Here is an 18,601-nt window from a genome sequence, read left to right on the forward strand (position 1 = left end):
CACCCCCCCCCACACACACACACACACTTCTCCGCCTCATTCAGTTTTCATTTACTCGTTCGTTATCTGTCCAGCTTCAATCTTGTAGGCTACTCACTTCGTTTCTTGTAGCCCTCGAAAGGGTTTTGGAGGTTGATGCCTCGGTGAAGGTGAGTTGTTTGGCTTTCTTGTCCGCAGCAGCAGAAAGCATTTTCGAATGTTTGAATGAATCGAAGTGGGTCGTCAGGTCGATTTTCTCTTATGCTCCAACAAACAGTTGCACGGGTTGCAGAATAGTTTCCCCCCACTTTTTGCCCGGTCTTTAGGAGAAATGTTCGTCGGTAAATGAGATGGATTAGATTTTTTCATCTTGGTGTTTTCTCTATCGTGTGAGCTCCACACGTTCACTCTATACAGTGTTGTTTACATTCTGTGATGCGCGAGCTGATGACGTCACGTCAAGACGAGTTAACTTTTTTTTTTCTCAACTTTGTGTGGAAAAATGCGGGGATTATGTGGCCTTTTGATAAAAATGCGGCCTTTTAAAAATCTGCGCCATTTTGCTGATTATGCGGTCAATTCTGCGATCGCAGAATCGCGTTTTTCTGGAGGGTCTATTCAATGTTTGACAATAAATTACAAAATATCATTGAATGTCATTGTCTAAATTAATGACAGCTTTCTCTACAAAAGCCGAATGTCCGTGCATAAACTCCCTTCTCCATGTCACTCACACATCATAACAGCCCCCCCCCCACACACACACACCTGTAATTAGCTGCTTGTAACACCACCAATAATGTCTGCCATTCTGCTAGTTTCTGCTGAGCATAGTGTACAGTATGGCTCTCAAAGGTGTTTCACTAAAAATAGCTACATTTTAAATGAGTGCACGGATGAAATGGGCCTTAGAACCAAAACAATGAGCTGAAATTGGCTAAAAGGCTCACAGCAGTGCAACTGTTTTTATAAAAATCTTGATTATTGCATCTTTAAATTCACAAATCTGAAAATGTTCTCACATTTTGCCTATTAGTTCTTTCTCATTGTGATTAACAGTCCTATTGTGCCTTTTTTCTAAATCTACATGACTGTTCACAGTGTCATTGTTAACTGTTTCGTTTGGGTTCACAGCTCAATTCGATGTCACAGTTTTCAAAGCCCTAAAATCCCCAAAGAACCCGCATGTAACATAGTGTAGGTTTGTCTAAAAGAGAGAACAACATGGACATGACTGCACTCCTCCTGACCTCCTTCCCCGTGCTGCGGGGCCCGACACTTCATCAAGAGGCCTCGCGACAGAGCAGGAGTGACGTTCCCCCCCCCGCCTCTTCCTCTCCGTCCTGCTCTTGATGTGCCTTTTGTTTGGTGCCTAATGACAGCTGTGATGGAACCGTCATGCTCTGTGATCGCAGCGGCCATCCCTCTGCCGCCAGATTCCCCGTTTCTATCCACTGCCACTGCATCCTCTGCAGCCTCCCCCCTCATCGCCTCTGATCTGAGGGGGCACCTTCTCCAATCTCATCTCACAGATCTGCTTTGTTTTGTAAAATATGCACAGGGTTACTTTACACAATGTAATCTGTTACACTGAAAAACTGAAAGGTTGACTTTAATTAAATGTATGTCACATTATTGTATTAGGTTAGTTGAAAGCAATATATTAAGTTGAACCTATTCTTTATTTAAACTTAATATTATTGCTTTCAACTAACCTAATACAATATGTGTAATTTGTTGACATATACATTTAATTAAGTCAACGTTTCAATTTTTTGTCAACAGATTACACACATTTGTATTAGGTTAGTAGAAAGCAAGATGATTAAGTTTAAATAACAAATATTAGTTACAACTTAATATTATTGCTTTCAACTAACCTAATACAGTTATGTGACATAATACATTTAATTAAAGTCAACGTTTCAGTTTTGTCAGTGTAACATATAGTTACTTCATGAAATGAAACCAGTAATGTAATCTGAGTATCAAAATATAAAAGTAATTTAATTTGACTACTTTCTGTTACCTTTGGATTAATATCAAATGCAATATAAATCCAAGAAAATATAAATAAGATGTGTTTTACAGAAGTGTATTATGTAAGACAACAGATCAATGTCACATTAGAAAAGAAGAAACCAAGATATTTAGTATCAAAAAAGATTTTCAGGAAAACCTGCCTTTCATTAATATATTCAGGCAGTCTACACACCAACAATGAAACACATGAGCACATACTACAGTTTAAAAAAGCATAAGCTCACATGCTCCATTTTAGTTTAAAACATACAGTTAAGCTCACACACACTATTTTATGAACATATTGGTTCACCTGCTGAATTAAAAACAGGAAAAATTAACCAAAGAAAGGGAAAAGGAATGGGAGGCCCAGTGGCTAAACATATAATTTTCCCTGGCCCAGGAATTGTCTGGAGGGTTCATTGAAAACTTGTGCAGCTGGGTGCGTTTCCTGCTGTTCGCCTGAACACATACCCTCATTCGGAGACGGTGAGCAGCTCTGCCTATTAAAATGTAAATTCCCTCTCGGAGCAGTGGCGGCAGCAGCGGTGGTGGCGGCAGGCAAGCCCAGACTGGGAGAGGGAGGTGAAGCTGGGAGAGAGGGGGGAGGGGGGAGGGGGGGGGATGTGAGAGGTGTAGATCTGCTCTCCACCGCTCACACAGACAGCATGTGGCGGCACCATAATAATAAGCTTCAGCACATTTCAGAGCCCAGCACAGACAAAAGGTGATTTCTCTGTTTTAATGTCATTTATTTGAATGACTTATGCTCTTCACCTGTTAAAAAAATAAATAAAATAAAAATCAATGTAACTCTTTATGTCATACTGTGACTCTTATTAATGAAAACTACTCATGATGCAGTAAAGAATAATGTAACATTGGCGTTATTTGCGAATAATCATTCACGGCTTTAATGCATGCTTAAGAGGAGCAGGTTCCACTCGGGTCGTTGCATTTTCACATAATGCCGGCTTTTAATATCCCAGAAAATATGTTTATTTAGCTAATCAAACCATTTTTATTGCTAAAAGGGAGCTATTTTGTACTGTATATGGTAAAAACATTTTAAAAGAAAAAGTAAAAAACCCAAACCATTATCAGTAACTTGACTTATCTTATGACAGATACAAATATATTGGCTTTAACAACAAAATATATGTAAACAAAGAAGGATGAATTTACATACTTCCCACATACTAATACACACCCACAAAAAATACATTATATTTTCAGGAATGGTTACATTCTTTAATAATGCTTGCCAAAGGTAAACAGAAGCCATGTTGTAATTGCTTAAATGATAGATATGGTATTTAATAAAAACGTATAAACAATACAAATAGTGATGTGATATTTTTGGGTGAAATGCTTGTTTATATAATATGTGACTCAAGTACAAACCTGTCTTTTTTATAGCTATTGTCATTTTTCACATATAACTACACTCATACATATAACAGAAAACTGTATTCACACTTTTTCATTTTGATCAAATCCCCTTTTTTAAATTGTATTTACTTTCTATCTTTTCTCTTATACAAGCACAACATGATGTGTACTGTAGGCGTGAAGGTTAGTGTTAATGTAGTATAACAAAAGTCCTCTGTTCAGTAGCACATTCAGGATAACTACAGGCCATCACTCACACAAAATAAACACAACATGGACAAAAAAGTCAAATGTGTATGCTTTAACAATATGAATTGCAACAAGGCTTTCTAAACCCAAAAAGCCTTGTTGTCAGATTTGTAATTCCTATTGCTTCCAATGACCAATGATATGGAGAAATGACAGAAGAACTGATCAATGAGAAGCATGAATTGTGCTACTGTAAGCTGACTGCAAGCCAGTGTTACAACTGGCCTGGTGTGTGAGTTGTGAGTGTGTAACACTAGATGGAGCTGCAAGCATACAGCAGGCAGCTCACACACTGACCACGTCTCTCCATGCTGATGGAGGAGAATGCACTGTGCATACTGACTGTGCAGCATGTCATTGAGGAACAAACATGGAGTAGGTCAAGAAATGCAAAGAAAAGTAACATGTGATGACAGTGGTGCTGCAGCATCTGTTCCCTGCATGTGTTTCAGCTCATTATTCCCTGAAACAGAGAGACTGTGGTGGATTCACCTGATGCTGTCCATTGTGTGACAATAAGCTGCATTGATTTAGCAGTTACAGGCTGACGTATGTGGGACCAGAGGACAGAGCCTGGGTCCTTTCTCTGCCTTTTGGAGTGGATCCAATATGACATTTTTCCTTCTAATGATAAAGCTTGAAGTATTTTCAATTATTCCATATGTAAACAAATTCCACGAAACACCAAAACCACCAATACATGTATCCTCCTGACAAGTACTAGCCTGATTATTTGTCCTATCGCTGTGTTAATACCTTTTATACAGGCTATGATTAATACGCAGCTGAACATAGTCCCTAACATTTCATGGATCTTACCATGTCAAGCTTTCATTTTTATTTTTAAAAGCATAAAGTTCTTAGCAGTAAAACACAATTTAAGAAAGATTGTTGGGTGGAAACAAACTAACACATTGAAGGCTTTAGGATCTTTAGGGTTTGTTGAAAATAAGGAATAACACTTGTCCTCACGTGTTAAATCCCACCAGATATTCCCAGTGTATTCAAAGCTCACCCAATTTTAAACTTTTGGATTTGCTCATGACCTTTGCTCATATGTTGTGGGGCTAACTAACCCACACATGACAATAACAGGATAACGGTAAATTCTCAAATGTATACTGACAGTATGGCAACAAAGCGGCTCATTATAGAGAAGTATTGATCTTAAATAATCATATATAGGATCTCAAATTGTAGCAGAATAAGGTATGACTTTTGAATTGAGTAATTAATTCAATTTTAAGAAAAATAAAGTGCAGGGTTGGGTTACTGTAAAAAAGGCTTTCTGTTTTCTGTATTACTAGTTACCTGTAAAACATTTGTATCAGTAACCTAATAAAGTAAATCAAATCCGAGCCAACAGAAAATAAAGTGTTATTTCTTCTTTCAAAATTCCAAAGTCTCAATCCACAAGTTAAATAGGACAAATGTAGCTTTTTTTCAGTTTCATATTTGTATACTAGTGCCTGTGCTGTGACATGTCTCCATGCTTTAATGTTCAAAAAGCTCTCAGACTGCCTGTGCTGCAGCACCTCTTTTCATCCTCTGTCTGAAACCAGAGCCCATTCTGCTCTGATTGGTTAGCTGGCCGACTCTATTACAATTCGTCAACCACTTTGACATGTCCATTCCATTAGCCAATCATGTACAATGTTTTGGAGTGCTAGCCAATAGAAGCACAAGTGTTACATAGTGATGTCACTACTGTATGTTACGGCTATGTTAAGGATTCTAATGGAGGCGTTTCAGGCAGGGGGGAGTGTGTGGGAGAGAAACTCCCTCTGGAAGGAACACAGGGATTTTAGCCTTTGCAGACCATTGACATGCACCAAAAACTTAAACCCAATACAGGAAAGAAACCCCAAATAGCACAATAGGGCCTCTTTAAAAAAGCAAACGTGTTATTTAAAACATCACTACATCAATCTAAATCACGAAAAATGATGGAATAAATCCACTTGAGTTGGACTCTGGTGGTTTTTCCTTCATCACCTCACCTGCACTAAGCTGCTCCTCTTCCTCCACACACTGAAATGGCTGATTCTTTCCTGTAGATTTAAGAGTTGAAAATTGTCCATCTGTCGTTTTCAGTGAAAATGATTTCCAGGTCCAACCAATTGTCAGGCCTTGTGTAATTGAAGAGACTGCTCCAAATATCTTTTAAGTAATGAGAAGTCATTTTGCTGCTTTTTGTTAGAGCGTATCGCACAAAGAGGTCCATTCTGTCCAAAATGGTTCATTCAGTCAAGATGAGGGGGAAAAAGAAAGCCGAAGTCTGAATGACTCTGCGGCCTTTTGAACCCTAAGTCAAATATCATTGTGTGAGCTCTTTTCCTGAGAGCCAGTCACCAAATACTGCTGTTAGCACTGATTGAAAATCCACGAGTATTTTCGAGAACGCAGCACAGTGTCCTTGAAAAATGATGCAGAAAAATTCCCTGTCCTTCCTATCAAAATGTTGTGTCTGATGTCCGCAGCACCTCGACTTCAAGCTCAATTATTTCACCGGAAAAAGAGAGTGGCTGGAAAGAGTTCATAGACAATTTCACTTTAATTGGAAATGACTGTGACCACGGCAGTTACAATACACTCTCAGAGGCCATCAGAGCTTCTTTTGGTGCCATCGGCTTTGCCCCGTCTCTTACTGATTCGTCACAGTTTAGTTGCTGCAGTGTTTGTTTGTCGGCACGTAGCACTGAACATTCAGATTGGATTGGTTACTGGTCCCTATGGTAATTTATTTCCTTGAAATTCGTAGCTTTTTTCCTCATCAATTTACACAATTTAAAGCGTTAAGGCAATCAAAGTTAGAAATATCTAGATTTAACCTGTTGTACGTGACACAGCAGAGGATACCTGCGGCACTTTACTCTGAAAAACCCAATGACATAAATAAGTGCAATGAAAGATCAGTTAAATTCAGAATCAAGTGTCAAATTTTAAGAAGTGAAAGTTAGAACTTTCTAAGTGCGATGGCACAATGATTTGATAAGAAAGTGCTAGACAATTTTACTGGTCTTCAATAACAATACATATTCTAATACAGAACAAATTAAACTGTGTTCAACTCATCACACCATGTAAACCCTCAACACTAAGCATGATTTTTTTTAATGTTCAAGTATTTACTACATCTACAGTGCATTTAGCCTCCACTTTCACAGCATTTCACTGCCTTTATTTTTAGAAGGCCCCTTGAAATTAACAGCAAAAACACAATATTAACAATGTAATGTATTATGGATATACATTTCTAAAGGACTAGTTTATAACAGGATTTGTATTGTTATTGTAGGCAATTGGGGGTTTGATAAAAGTTAAGCCAGCGTTGACTCACTCTCTCTTTCACTTGTAGGAATCTCCAGCGAGGCCGACCCCACCAGAATGATGACAGCTATAGTTTTCAAATGGTAGTGTTTCACGAAAAAAAAAAAGCAGTTTTGTGTCATAAAGGTCATTTTAAAAACACAGACACTGTTGTCTTGTGGTGTGTTTATCCCTGTGGGAACCTCCACTTCTCAGAGTCTGACAGCAGCAGCAGATTTAGTAACACATATTTTCTATTTTTAAAAACAACCATCTCTTGAAACGATAACATAAACACACCAAATGTAGACTCCATTTAGAAATATGAAGAGGAATCAACTTTCAGACAGCGACAATGTCCATACCTCTGGTTTCTTTGTGTGAAGGTGAAGCAGCAGTTATCTTTGTCTCACCTGGATAAAATGCTTGTACCTGGAGAATGGTGCTAAACTATAATCCTTGCTGCCATTAGGAAGCAGAAAAGTATTTCCTCCCCCTCCTTCTTCTCTACTGAAGCATGCATATGAATCCGTCATTAGCCCCCCCTCCCAAAACCTCCTCACACTGTGACACCCCTCCATCTGCATTCCATCTCCCTCCATCTTTTCCCCCTTTCCTTTGCGACGAGGCGAGGTGCCACACGCGTGGCGTAGTTAAACACCTTGTGATTTATGGGGCTTTAATTTGGTCGTAGCCCATCCATTGTTTTGCGGCTTGTGGTGCGGCGGGCTGCCCCGCTGACAGTAATTTCCCGCCAGTTGGAGAGGATTGTGTATCATGAGCTAATGGCATCCTCTTTCTTCAGAGGAGAAAGGAGGTGTGAGTCTGTGGGTGTTTCTCAATGTTGAGGACGCTTCCTATAGCTTCAGAAGTGAGGCAAGAATCCTTACTAGCCTCGGAAAACGAAGAATGGTGGAACAGGCTAACAGGTGTGCGTCATATGCGAGGCCCCGCCTTAAATGGAGCGTGATTTCCGCCAAAGATTTGGAAATTGGTCCGTGCGCAAAGCATTGTGGGGATTTTAACACCGCGGAGGATACACATGTGCATCCTCAAAATTTCCCGCAACGAAGGATGCCGGCCTCGGTAGAATTCCAAGGATCCTGGACATTGGAACAGTCCTTGGGCTGGACTCGATGACGTAGCATCCTTGAAATAGTGGCTCTGGAGGATCCTTCCTCGACATTGAGAAACACCCAGGCCGTTTTTCAATGTCGAGTAAACCTGCTGCAGAGCCACTATTTCAAGTATACTACGTCATCGAGTGGCGCCGAAGGACTGTTTAAATGCATGTTAAATGCCCAGCATTCGGCGCCACTCGATGACGTAGTATACTTGAAGTAGTGGGTCTGCAGCAGGTATACTCGACATTGAGAAATGGCCCCAGTGTTTGAAATCAAGTAAGAAGAAAGTGGCGGAGTAGGAAACATAGGAAACAACCAGCAGTTCCTATTTAATCTGCCAATTGCACTTGAGGCTGTAGTGTGTATTGAAATGAACCGGGCTGTCTGCGGTGGAGCTGGCGGGGAATAGCAGGTAACGGTCTGTCGGCTGATTAGGATGCTGCTGTAGCTTAGGTTTTTTCGAACTTAATATTATTGGCTACAACTAACCTTCAACGCTTCACTTTTTTCCGTGCATCGATCACCTTGACCAAGTAAAGGCATACTCGTCTATGGCAATTGGAAAGAGGTGTATCGCCTATTTAAAGTAAGTTTTCCCTTGTTAAAGAACTCCCCATAATCTGCATACAGTATCTTTTTGTGCAAAAAGGGTATACTAAACTACTAAACTAACTGTTTACGTTAGTATCGTTTACTGCCCAGAGTGTTCTTCATAGGGAAGTATGGATTTCCTTCTAACAACACAAATACAACGAGTCATTTTAACAGAACATTTGTCAAGGTACACTTTTATCTGTATTATGGATAACAGCCTGTATGATGTCTTTTCCATCTGTTGATTTGAATATTGAGTGCAATATTACTTCATTACCTGGCTTACATTTTGTCATGGCTGCTGGGTGACATCTTACCGTCCCCGTGCTTATTTCTACAGAACTACAGCTATTTCTACCTCTTATTTCTGTCTGAGCGGACGTCAGCGCAACAAATACAAAGCTTATTTGAACATGACCTTTTATCAAGTGCACAAGTAATACGGTGTGGTGGAGTTGAGTGAAATTATGCTTTCCCTGATGGTTAGCGATTCTGTCCGCTTCCATATCTTTCACCTCAGGGGAGTCGAGCCCTGGATGTCGCTGTGGCATCTTACATCATAAAAAGCACTCATTATTAACAGCTTTAGAATAACATTCAAGGGCAAATGACTTTGAAATGGCAAACTTGATGTTTTTTTCTCTTCTTTCTGCACACCACATATTTGATTTAGCTACCTCTCAATAGTAATTCACTTTGATATGGTTTCCCACATAAACAAAGCTGGAAGCAAGCCGCTGGCCGATGGAGTGTGTCAGCCATAAGAATCCATATCGCCACAGCTACAGAGCACTGTCTCCACAGAAATGGAAACGGTGTCATCAGCATTAAGGGAAGAGAAGGCCCATGCTGATTGCTCTCACTGTGTGTGTGTTTGTCTGTGTGTGTGTTTGTGCGTAATAGAGAGAGGGGGTTAGGGGTTGTGGGGGGTTGGGTAGCATGATTGTCCGTGTTTATTGGACTGTGTGTTTGTGTGAATGTGTGTGCATTCACGCTTACTAGTCTCATGATAGCTTGGCTGTGTGGTGTGGACTGGTGCTCAAAGCGCACTCCACTAGATGGGCGACAGTGCTGCTAGTATGTTACCCTGTAGGCTGTGTGTGTGTTTGTGTGTTTGTGTGTTTGTGTGTGTGTGTGTGTGTGTGTGTGTGTGTGTGTGTGTGTGTGTGTGTGTGTGTGTGTGTGTGTGTGTGTGTGTGTGTGTGCGTGCATGCGTGTGTGTGTGTGTGTGTGTGTGTGTGTGTGTGTGTGTGTGTCTGTGTGTCTGTGTGTGTCGATTCTATGAACAAACTAAATAATTTGAAAACCCTTAAGGCTGGCAAAGGAAGTTTCATTAAAAATCTTTTAGCATATCATTAGAATATTGTTATTCAAGTGGTACCTCAGGTTATGTTGTTTTCCAGTAAAGACAACAAAAAACCTTCAAACCCTTTGTGATGACAGCTTCTGCTCAGAAAACACACAAGTCTTATCTGGATTAAGAAAGACCTATAAAGTTAGATTAAGAGAAAATGTTGCTTACCACTTGGTTGTAATGACTAAAACTTAGCCATGTTGCTAACATTAGCTCATACCGCTAGCCAAAGCCATGAGCAGAAGCTAGACTCTTATTTAGCTAGACCATATTTTCTCTCCGTCTCCAAAGTTTCATCGATATTGTACGACTCTATTTCGAATAAATCTGAGTTCCTTTTTTGGGATTTCTCTGAAACACCTGGCCTATGATTGGCCTATGATTGGTCCAGGTCTCCTGTCCAAGCCAAGAGGGGGTGCAAAAAACGTGGATACAATCTTGAATGTTTGCCCAATGATACCAAATGTATACTTTTTACCCCAACTTCATGAAATCGTATGCAAACCCCCCAAAACATCACATATACCTCCAGGGCTCTCAACTTTTGTACAGAGTTTAGAGTGAGATTTTGGCAGCGGTGTTCGGTATTACAACTTCTGGCTCACCTCAAAGTTCCCATGAAGCCCTCTGTACCGCGAATGTTAACGGCGGGGGGGGGGGGTGGTGGGGGTGCTAGTGGAGTATGAAGCCCTCTGTATCGCGAATGTCAACGGGGGGGGGGGGGTGCTAGTGGAGTACACGCGTCTCACGCCTAGTTTGTTTACAAGATTGCGGCGCAGATTGGTGATACCCTTGAAAGAAATCTCTGCGTGAGAAATACAAGGTGTGGCGTCTGAGCGTGTGAATGGAGTGAAATAAAAAAACAAGCCAGAGCAAAAGCACCACATACGTCACGCTTACGTTGAGGCGGGGGCAGGGGCGGGATCAACTCTTGAACAACAACAAAAAGCCCGCATTTTATCCAGTTTGTACACAACGATGGAGAAACGTAACAAACAGCAGTGGTCCACTGAAGAGACCAGCTACCTACTGGGAATCTGGTCTTCCGAAGAGGTACAGAGGAAGCTGGAGCACAATCGGCCATTGTTGTTGTTGTCTGTGTCAGCTGTGAGGGGTTTCTGCGGGCTTTGGCTTTATGAAGCAGGCACGCAAACGGTTACGTCATGACGCAAACGATGACGCAATGACGCAGCACCAGTCTGACTCTGGGCAGTGTGAAAAGAGCCAGAGCTAAACCGAAGAACCGGTTCTGAACCTGAAAAGCTCTAGCACGGAGCTTGAACCGGAGTTGTGTTGGTGTGAATGAGGTAATAGGTTCCAGAAACTAACCATTAACCAAAAAGTGTTGCAGGAAATGCTGAGGTGCCATTTGGCAAGACGTTGAGGCCCCGTCCACACAGAGACGAAACGACTGTTATCCGCTATAGTTCTTTATCGTATGGTTCATCCACACGAGGCCGTAACGGAGCCGCGGAAACAGAGCACTCAAACGATAACGCACCCCAAAGTATGAAGGTCTGGTAACGTAACGCTTGCGGCACCGTGTGTACGCCCTATACGATAATTCCCTGAAAACGATGACGCCATAGCCCCGCCTCTCCCCACCTCTCCTGCTCACCCCCGCATCATTGCTGATGCGTTTCGCCAACAACAATGGCGGATCACAGGGTTTTGTTCGTGCTCCAGGCGCTAATGACCATGATACAGATTTTAGTGCAAAAATATACAGCTCCTCTACCACAACCATCAGCAACAATATTAATAATATAATAATAATAATAATAATAATAATAATCGTCATCGGTCTTATTCGCTGCTTATTGTGTATTTGTGGCGGAAGTACAGGCCTGGCATATGTACTAAAGCGTCTCCGGCAGGTCGAGCGGGCTCGTGTGGACGGACACGTTTCTTGTGCCGATTCCGTGTGGACGGTAGACTTTTTTGATATCGACCTCGGTTCGTTTTCGTCTCCGTGTGGACGGGCCTGAATCCCCTGATTGCCGTATAGTAGCTGCCGACTAAATACTTAGTTTAATTAATCAAATGTGTGTATACATTCCTGTTATTTGTTGTTTTAGTGTTGTGACTAGTCCTGCACTGACAAGGGTTAAACAAAGAAATGGATATTGTACAGAATAATGCAAGTATTGCTTGATTGTAGAAACAAGAGGTTGCTCAAAGCTATAAAAGATAGGGCATTAATACTGTACTCTCTTCAGGTCAGTCGAAGAATTCTCCCTCTGATCTGTCCTCATTCTGTGCTCATGTCCAGTGGAGATCTGCCTCCTTTAACTTTAACTACAACTCTGTTGTAAATGGACACAGAAGCGAGTACAGTAGCAAGAGAAAAACCTCCTTACAACTGCACTCCATCCTATCTTACACTTACCCATCCAAATCCTACCATGCAGTGCATTTGGAGTTGATATAGACTAGCATAGCACAGTCGAAAACCAACAAGGCGATACAAGTCTTTACATTTGGGAACCTCGACGGAGACTTGGGTTTTAGGGAGTGCCTAAAAAGCCTTAATTCTCTTATCACTTTGAACATGTCTGCTATTATGTCTTCTAACACAATTTTAAACTGCATTAGCAAATCGGGCACACCCTTCAGCCCCACAAAAAGCGAAGCCTCAATGGAAAGGCCCATGCCACCGTTTATAAAAGCCCCATTTTTTAAAGAGTGCCACCTCCGAGAAAGCTGTAAGCACTGATCCCAGCTGTGTGTATTTGCAAGCCCCCCAGAATTAATCCTGAGCAATTTTTCTGCACCACTTGTGCCTGGGATAAAGGAAGTCTGAGCATTCAAATGGGCTGGGTCCCTGGTGGCATTAAGTTCTTACCATATTGGGCAGCAGTCAGGCCTGCAGTGTGAAGAAGGGACTGGGGCGAACCAATGAGCCTTGCCTGGCTTAAAACTCTATACCTCTGCACTGTATCTCTTACTCCCTTTCTTTTCAAGCCAATCTTCCTATCTTCTGATAAGGAAACAAACAGAGAGAATCAATGGTATCCTCTCCTGCAACACAATACCAGTGTAAAATCACCTCAGTTATATTGAGGTTCACATGCGTTTACCTTCATACCTGCCCTGAAATAATTAAAGGCGAGTTAATTGAAGTGGTAATAATCCCCGGAGGTCTTTTCAGGCTTTTTTAACTTAGTTGCCCTTTTTCAATTTCACAGCTTGCCTCACCAATCTGAAGCTACGTATTGCATTTAGCATGGCTGTATGTTTAACCTCTTCAACGCCCTCCGACCCGATTACAGAGCCATGGTGTGCTGCCAAACTTCGGTCAATGCCACAGAACTTAATTTTAAATCCTACTGGATACCTCAAAGTGTCCGAAGACACCAAATAACTGACTTGAAACCCAGAGGTTACGTCCTCCGTTGATCATGATTTAAAGGGGAACTAATGGCGGTATTTCAAAATCAGATTCAAATCAGCTATTTTTAGGCCATCAAACACACACAAATCAATTATTCCATAAATAAGCAATTAATAACTAAAATAAATAACATTTTCAGTGTCCCCTCCAGAAATGTACTGTAGTGCTGGCAGAATTAACAAATGAAACAATAAAAATGTAAAACCGACTTCTAGATAGGCGTTTGTGTGACAAAATAAAATACCTTGAGTGTAATTCAGAAGAAGAGGAATAGGAAACATTGGGGAGGGTAGTATTTCTCCTTTAACACTAGAAATAATATTACAAAGCATAATATAATTCATAGAATATACCCTGATATGCAGCAAAGAATATATTCCCAGTCCTCCCAGTTATTTTCACAATGTATAACTGGTGTAGGCACTGGTGTTAATCAATGCATGTGCTCTATGACATTACTGGTATAACCATTCCTGCAGAACCAAGAATAACCCTTCTAGAAGACATCCATCATAAAAGTCAATACAACATGTATGGCCATGCAATGGAAAAATTAACCTACGCCTAAATTTGCTGGATAAAATAAAAAATTGATGAAATAGCCTCATACCAAATTAACAAAAAGCCAACAGGATTATCAAAGACCCCCATCACCCCAGCCACAAACTGTTCTGTCTGCTGCTGTCTTGCAGGCATCCGGACTAAAACCACCAGGGAGAGTTTCATTCCACAGGAGACTGCTCAACTCCTGAGCTCTAAGTGCCTTCATGACCTAAAGAATTCATCTGTTGTCATCTTGTATTTATTGTAATGGTAATCACTACAATAAACAGTATTTCATTATATCTCACTGTACACTATTCAAGTTTACATTCTGTTCTTATATCGTATTCTTTTATAGACTCCTGCATTTAATTTGTCACTTTCAACATTCTCTGCATTATTTAGTTTATTGTATTTATTTATTGACTTGTATATAGTTTACTTACATCTGCATTACTTACTACTTACGACATTTTTGGAAACAGTGTTAACATTATAGTTCTCTTAATATATTCAAATAAGTGTTAAATGCAACTGAAAAACAACAATGCGTGAGGCAGAAATGCCTGTTTTGTATTTTACAGTCTTGTTTTTCACTCTTGCAACTAAATACACATGTACTGCTATTAAATATATATATATATATATATATATATATATATATTATGTGTTGTGTCTCGTCAAATGTGTTAGTTATGTTTATGTATTATGTCTGTTATGTTCATGTTTTTTCACATCTGGTCATATCTGTTTATTTAGATCCTTCATCTCTAGTCAGTCTCTGTGTTTATTGTCATGTCTCGTTTTCCATTTCCTGTTTTATTTTGTACTTACCTCTTGTCTTTCATCTCAGGCCCTGTTTTCTTCCTCCCCTTGTGTGTTTTTCCCGCCATCATCAGTGTCTGCCCCGCCCCTGATTGTTTGGACCTGTTCCCACTCACCTCATGTTTAAATTGTCCTGTCTCTCCCCTGTCCTGTGTCAGTTCTTCTTGTTTGTTTCCCCGAATGGTCGTGCCAAGCCTCAGCTATGAAAAGATCGCTTTCACTCATGTCAGGTTTTGTTGTTTTGTACATTTTGTAGGCTTAAGTTTCTTTCTTGAGTTCTCTTTTTCTTGTGCATAGTTTTTCCTCCTTGTGAGTGCTTTTTTGTTAATTCCAGTACCTACTCTGTTAAAAGGAATTTCCTGATCTTTGTAAATAAAGATAATTTTTTTACATTTAAGACTTTGTCTCTGGGTCATGCATTTGGGTCCATCAGTTTGTGTCGAGGTCCTGACCGAACGAACTGACCAAAAATGGACCCAGCCGACCCAAAAGCGCTCCAGACTGCATTGTTTGCCCAAGGCAGCCTAATTCACCAGCATCAAGAGCAGCTAACAGCTATTGGGCACGGAGTAAGAGGTTTGTCGGACCGCCAGGAGGGTTTTCAGACTGCCGTAACTGCACAGGTCAATCAGCTGGTGACACAGCTTCAACAAATCCTCACCCTTCTAGAGACTCCAGATGTGCCGACGGCACGACCTCACGTCAATCCTGCAGCTGGCCAGGCCGAGGTTTGCTCAGCATTTGTTCCGTTACGGTTGGCATCACCAGAGAGGTTTTCCGGGGAGTCTGGAAACTGCACAATGTTCCTGGTCCAGTGTGATCTACATTATAAACCCAATCCAGAAGCGTTTGTTTCCGAGGAAGCCAAGATCGCCTTCTTGGTCTCCCACCTCAACGGCAGAGCCGCGGCATGGGCCACAGCTGAATGGGCTCGAGACTCTCCCATATGCAGGTCGTATTCCACTTTTTACGATGCAATGAGCCGGGTGTTGAATCAGACTTCAACCTCCAGGGAGGCCACCCGGACCCGGACTCTTATGCAGATAAAACAGCACTCCTACCCTCTCATAAATACAATCTGTCTTAGTAAACATGTTTATTGTCCTTTATTCCCGGATTGACTTGGTAAAATGATAGAAATTATGTCCAGTACTTCAAAAATAATACCCACTTTGTCCAGGACAAGTCTTGCATCACAATCTGATCCTGAATAATATCCAGTTTTGCGTCGATTACTATATTCCAGCAATAAATCTACAGCCTGTTTTATATTTAAAAGAAAGTATACAATACTTACACTGTTGAATGTCAAACAAAGTGACTTTAAAAAGCAATTTTTAGCAAAGAGACAAAATGCATTCCTGTTTCTTTTATCTATAGTATTGTTTCTAAACCATCTAAAATAAGTTCAGTAGAGCTACTAAACAGCTACATTTAAAGGGAACACTGCCCTTTAAGAGGTACAGTAAGAAATGTAGGTCTGTGTGTTTGTGCGTGTGTGTCTGTATAACTTTTCCTGTGGTAGATCTAAAATGTAATCACGGCAGCCCTCGCATATGCCTCGGCTCTATAAGCCGCTGTTTTCACAGATAGTTGATCGAAGGCCGGAGAGCTGGCGAGAGATTAAGTCTTGGCCTGGCTTTGATAGATAGAGCTCTTTATTCAGACGGGGAGAAAAGGGGAGAGGGTTGGGGGAGGGGGGGGAGATCGGGTCTCTCTGAAAATCAGCAGAGGCTGGAGAAGAAGAGGCAGCATCATCGCGGCTGAGGTGAAGGGTTTTTTGGAGAGAGCGCACAATGGCCTATCACAGAAAACCTGCCGCTGCAACAATCACACTGGTGGAGAATGGAGAGATGCGATGGCGCTCAGCGAGACAGAAACGTATAAAACTCTCCAGCCAGCCCTATTATACCCACTGTAATAAAGCCCAATAGTCTGATAGCGCCTCTCCTCTCACTTTCAAGCTATAAAAGTCACTACTGAATGCTGCAACCGCTGCAGGAAATTTATGTCACGCTGTTTATTTGTCCTTCCACTCACTTGGTAAAGAATTGGCTCCCTTTTAATGCCGTTTTAGTACAGAGGGGGTACAGAGGGGGGTGGGGTGGCCGTCAGTCTGATTTTCTTTGTTGAAAAATAAAAATATGTATTAATTGATTGTACAGGCTGAATATAAAGCATGGTGTTTGAAAGCTGAAAAAAACATCATAGGCTGCCTTGTTGCTTATGTTATGGTGATCATTTAAATGGTGAAGTAACCTGACTTTCTCCCTCCATTGGACCCAAAAAAACATGTGCTGTTGGATTACCAGGGACACAAACAGTGGCAGCAGTAATAACTAATCATTTATAGGTTTCAAACATGGTTGGCTGAATATGTTTAAAACTAAATGGAGCTCTTTTCTATGCTCGAGAACGCAGCAGTTAGTTTTTTACAACCCGGCTCATACGCTGCAACAAAGATGGTAGTTCTTCACAATGCAGGATTATTTAGCAACGGAATTATCTTAAACGTACGTGAACAACATAAAACAAACAAAATCAAACAGCAGCTGTGTCTAAATGAAGAGTGAGGGGAACTGTCGGATATTGTTGAGCTTTTTCTCTAAACAACCAGGTGTGGCTCGTCAAGCCAAAGACCAGCATCACCTGAAACTCCAAGAGCCAGCAAGCAGAGAACAAGGAGAGAGACCCCTAGTTGATTGGAGGAGGTTGTAACTTGTCTGTCTTGTTATCTGATCAATTTCACACTTTGCAGATTAGTTGCTGCGCACCGGAGAAAGTGTAGTGTCCAGTTTTAAGGTTTTTAGGATGAATGGCTCTCGAGAAGGCTCCAATAGCAATACCTAACGCCAATTATATTACTTTAATTTATCACAAGTTAGTTATAAATAATGATTTAAATTAAGATATTCAGTTTAAAGGGGCCCTATTATTTTATTTGGGGTTTTCCTTTTCATAGTGTGTTATGTTCTGGTGCATGTAAATGGTTTGCAAAGACTACAATCCCAAAGTTCCTTCCAGAGGGAGTGTCTCTCCCAAACAGTCCCCCCCTGCCTAAAACGCCTCCATTGGACTCCTTTTGTTTACTTCTGAAACTTAATGACATCACTATGTTTGACTGGCTCGCGATCCAACACATTATACATGATAGGCTAAGGGGCGGGTAATTTCTGACACATCTCTTTGAACAATCACAACAGAGCCGGCCAGCTAACCAATCAGAGCAGACTGGGCTCTGGTTTCAGACAGAGGGTGAACAGAGGTGCTGCAGCAGTGTGAGAAAAATAAAGAGCTTTTTGAACATTAAAGTATGGAGACATGTCACAGGAGAGACACTAAATACTAATATGAACCTAAAAATGTGTCTGGGGCATATCTAGAGTTCTTGATGCTGAGGCTATTTTAAAACTACTGAGCCTTGCCATGTTAGATTATTTGGCAACTCTCAATTGGATAAAGATGTTAATTTGAGAAGTCGGCTTGACCCCCCCCCCCCCCCCCCACCACCAGCCAGTTGAATAGATTTTTGTTAGGTCTTTGTGCTGCACGGATGAATACAATATTCAGGCGCACTGCCCTAAACCAAACTTAAATATATAATAACAGAGGACAATGGTAAACAATCTATATTATATAGAATTGAGCATTCTTGGCATTGATCAGCATCTCTCTGTCCTCTTGATCTTTCTGTGACACTTCTTTCACGTCATATGTGAAAGCTTTATCTATGTCAACACTGTGCTCTTCTAGTTTTAATATTGCAATGTTTTGATGTTCTTTTTTAACTTTTCTTTAACTACCTGCTACATATGC

At 41.1% G+C, this 18,601-nt stretch overlaps 1 protein-coding gene across 1 annotated transcript in view; it reads left to right on the forward strand.

Moving 5' to 3' along the window:
- Window positions 1-15,182, forward strand: part of LOC307034873 (uncharacterized protein) — a 64,028-nt gene extending 48,846 nt beyond the window's left edge. The window contains 1 exon segment of the mRNA XM_079673800.1: window positions 14,110-15,182. Coding sequence (XP_079529926.1) covers window positions 14,110-14,228 — 119 coding nt within the window. The 3' untranslated portion in view covers window positions 14,229-15,182.
- Window positions 15,183-18,601: the final 3,419 nt, after the last annotated feature.

This window comes from Notothenia rossii (genome assembly GCF_949606895.1).
Source record: "Notothenia rossii genome assembly, chromosome: 4".
NCBI lineage: Eukaryota > Metazoa > Chordata > Actinopteri > Perciformes > Nototheniidae > Notothenia > Notothenia rossii.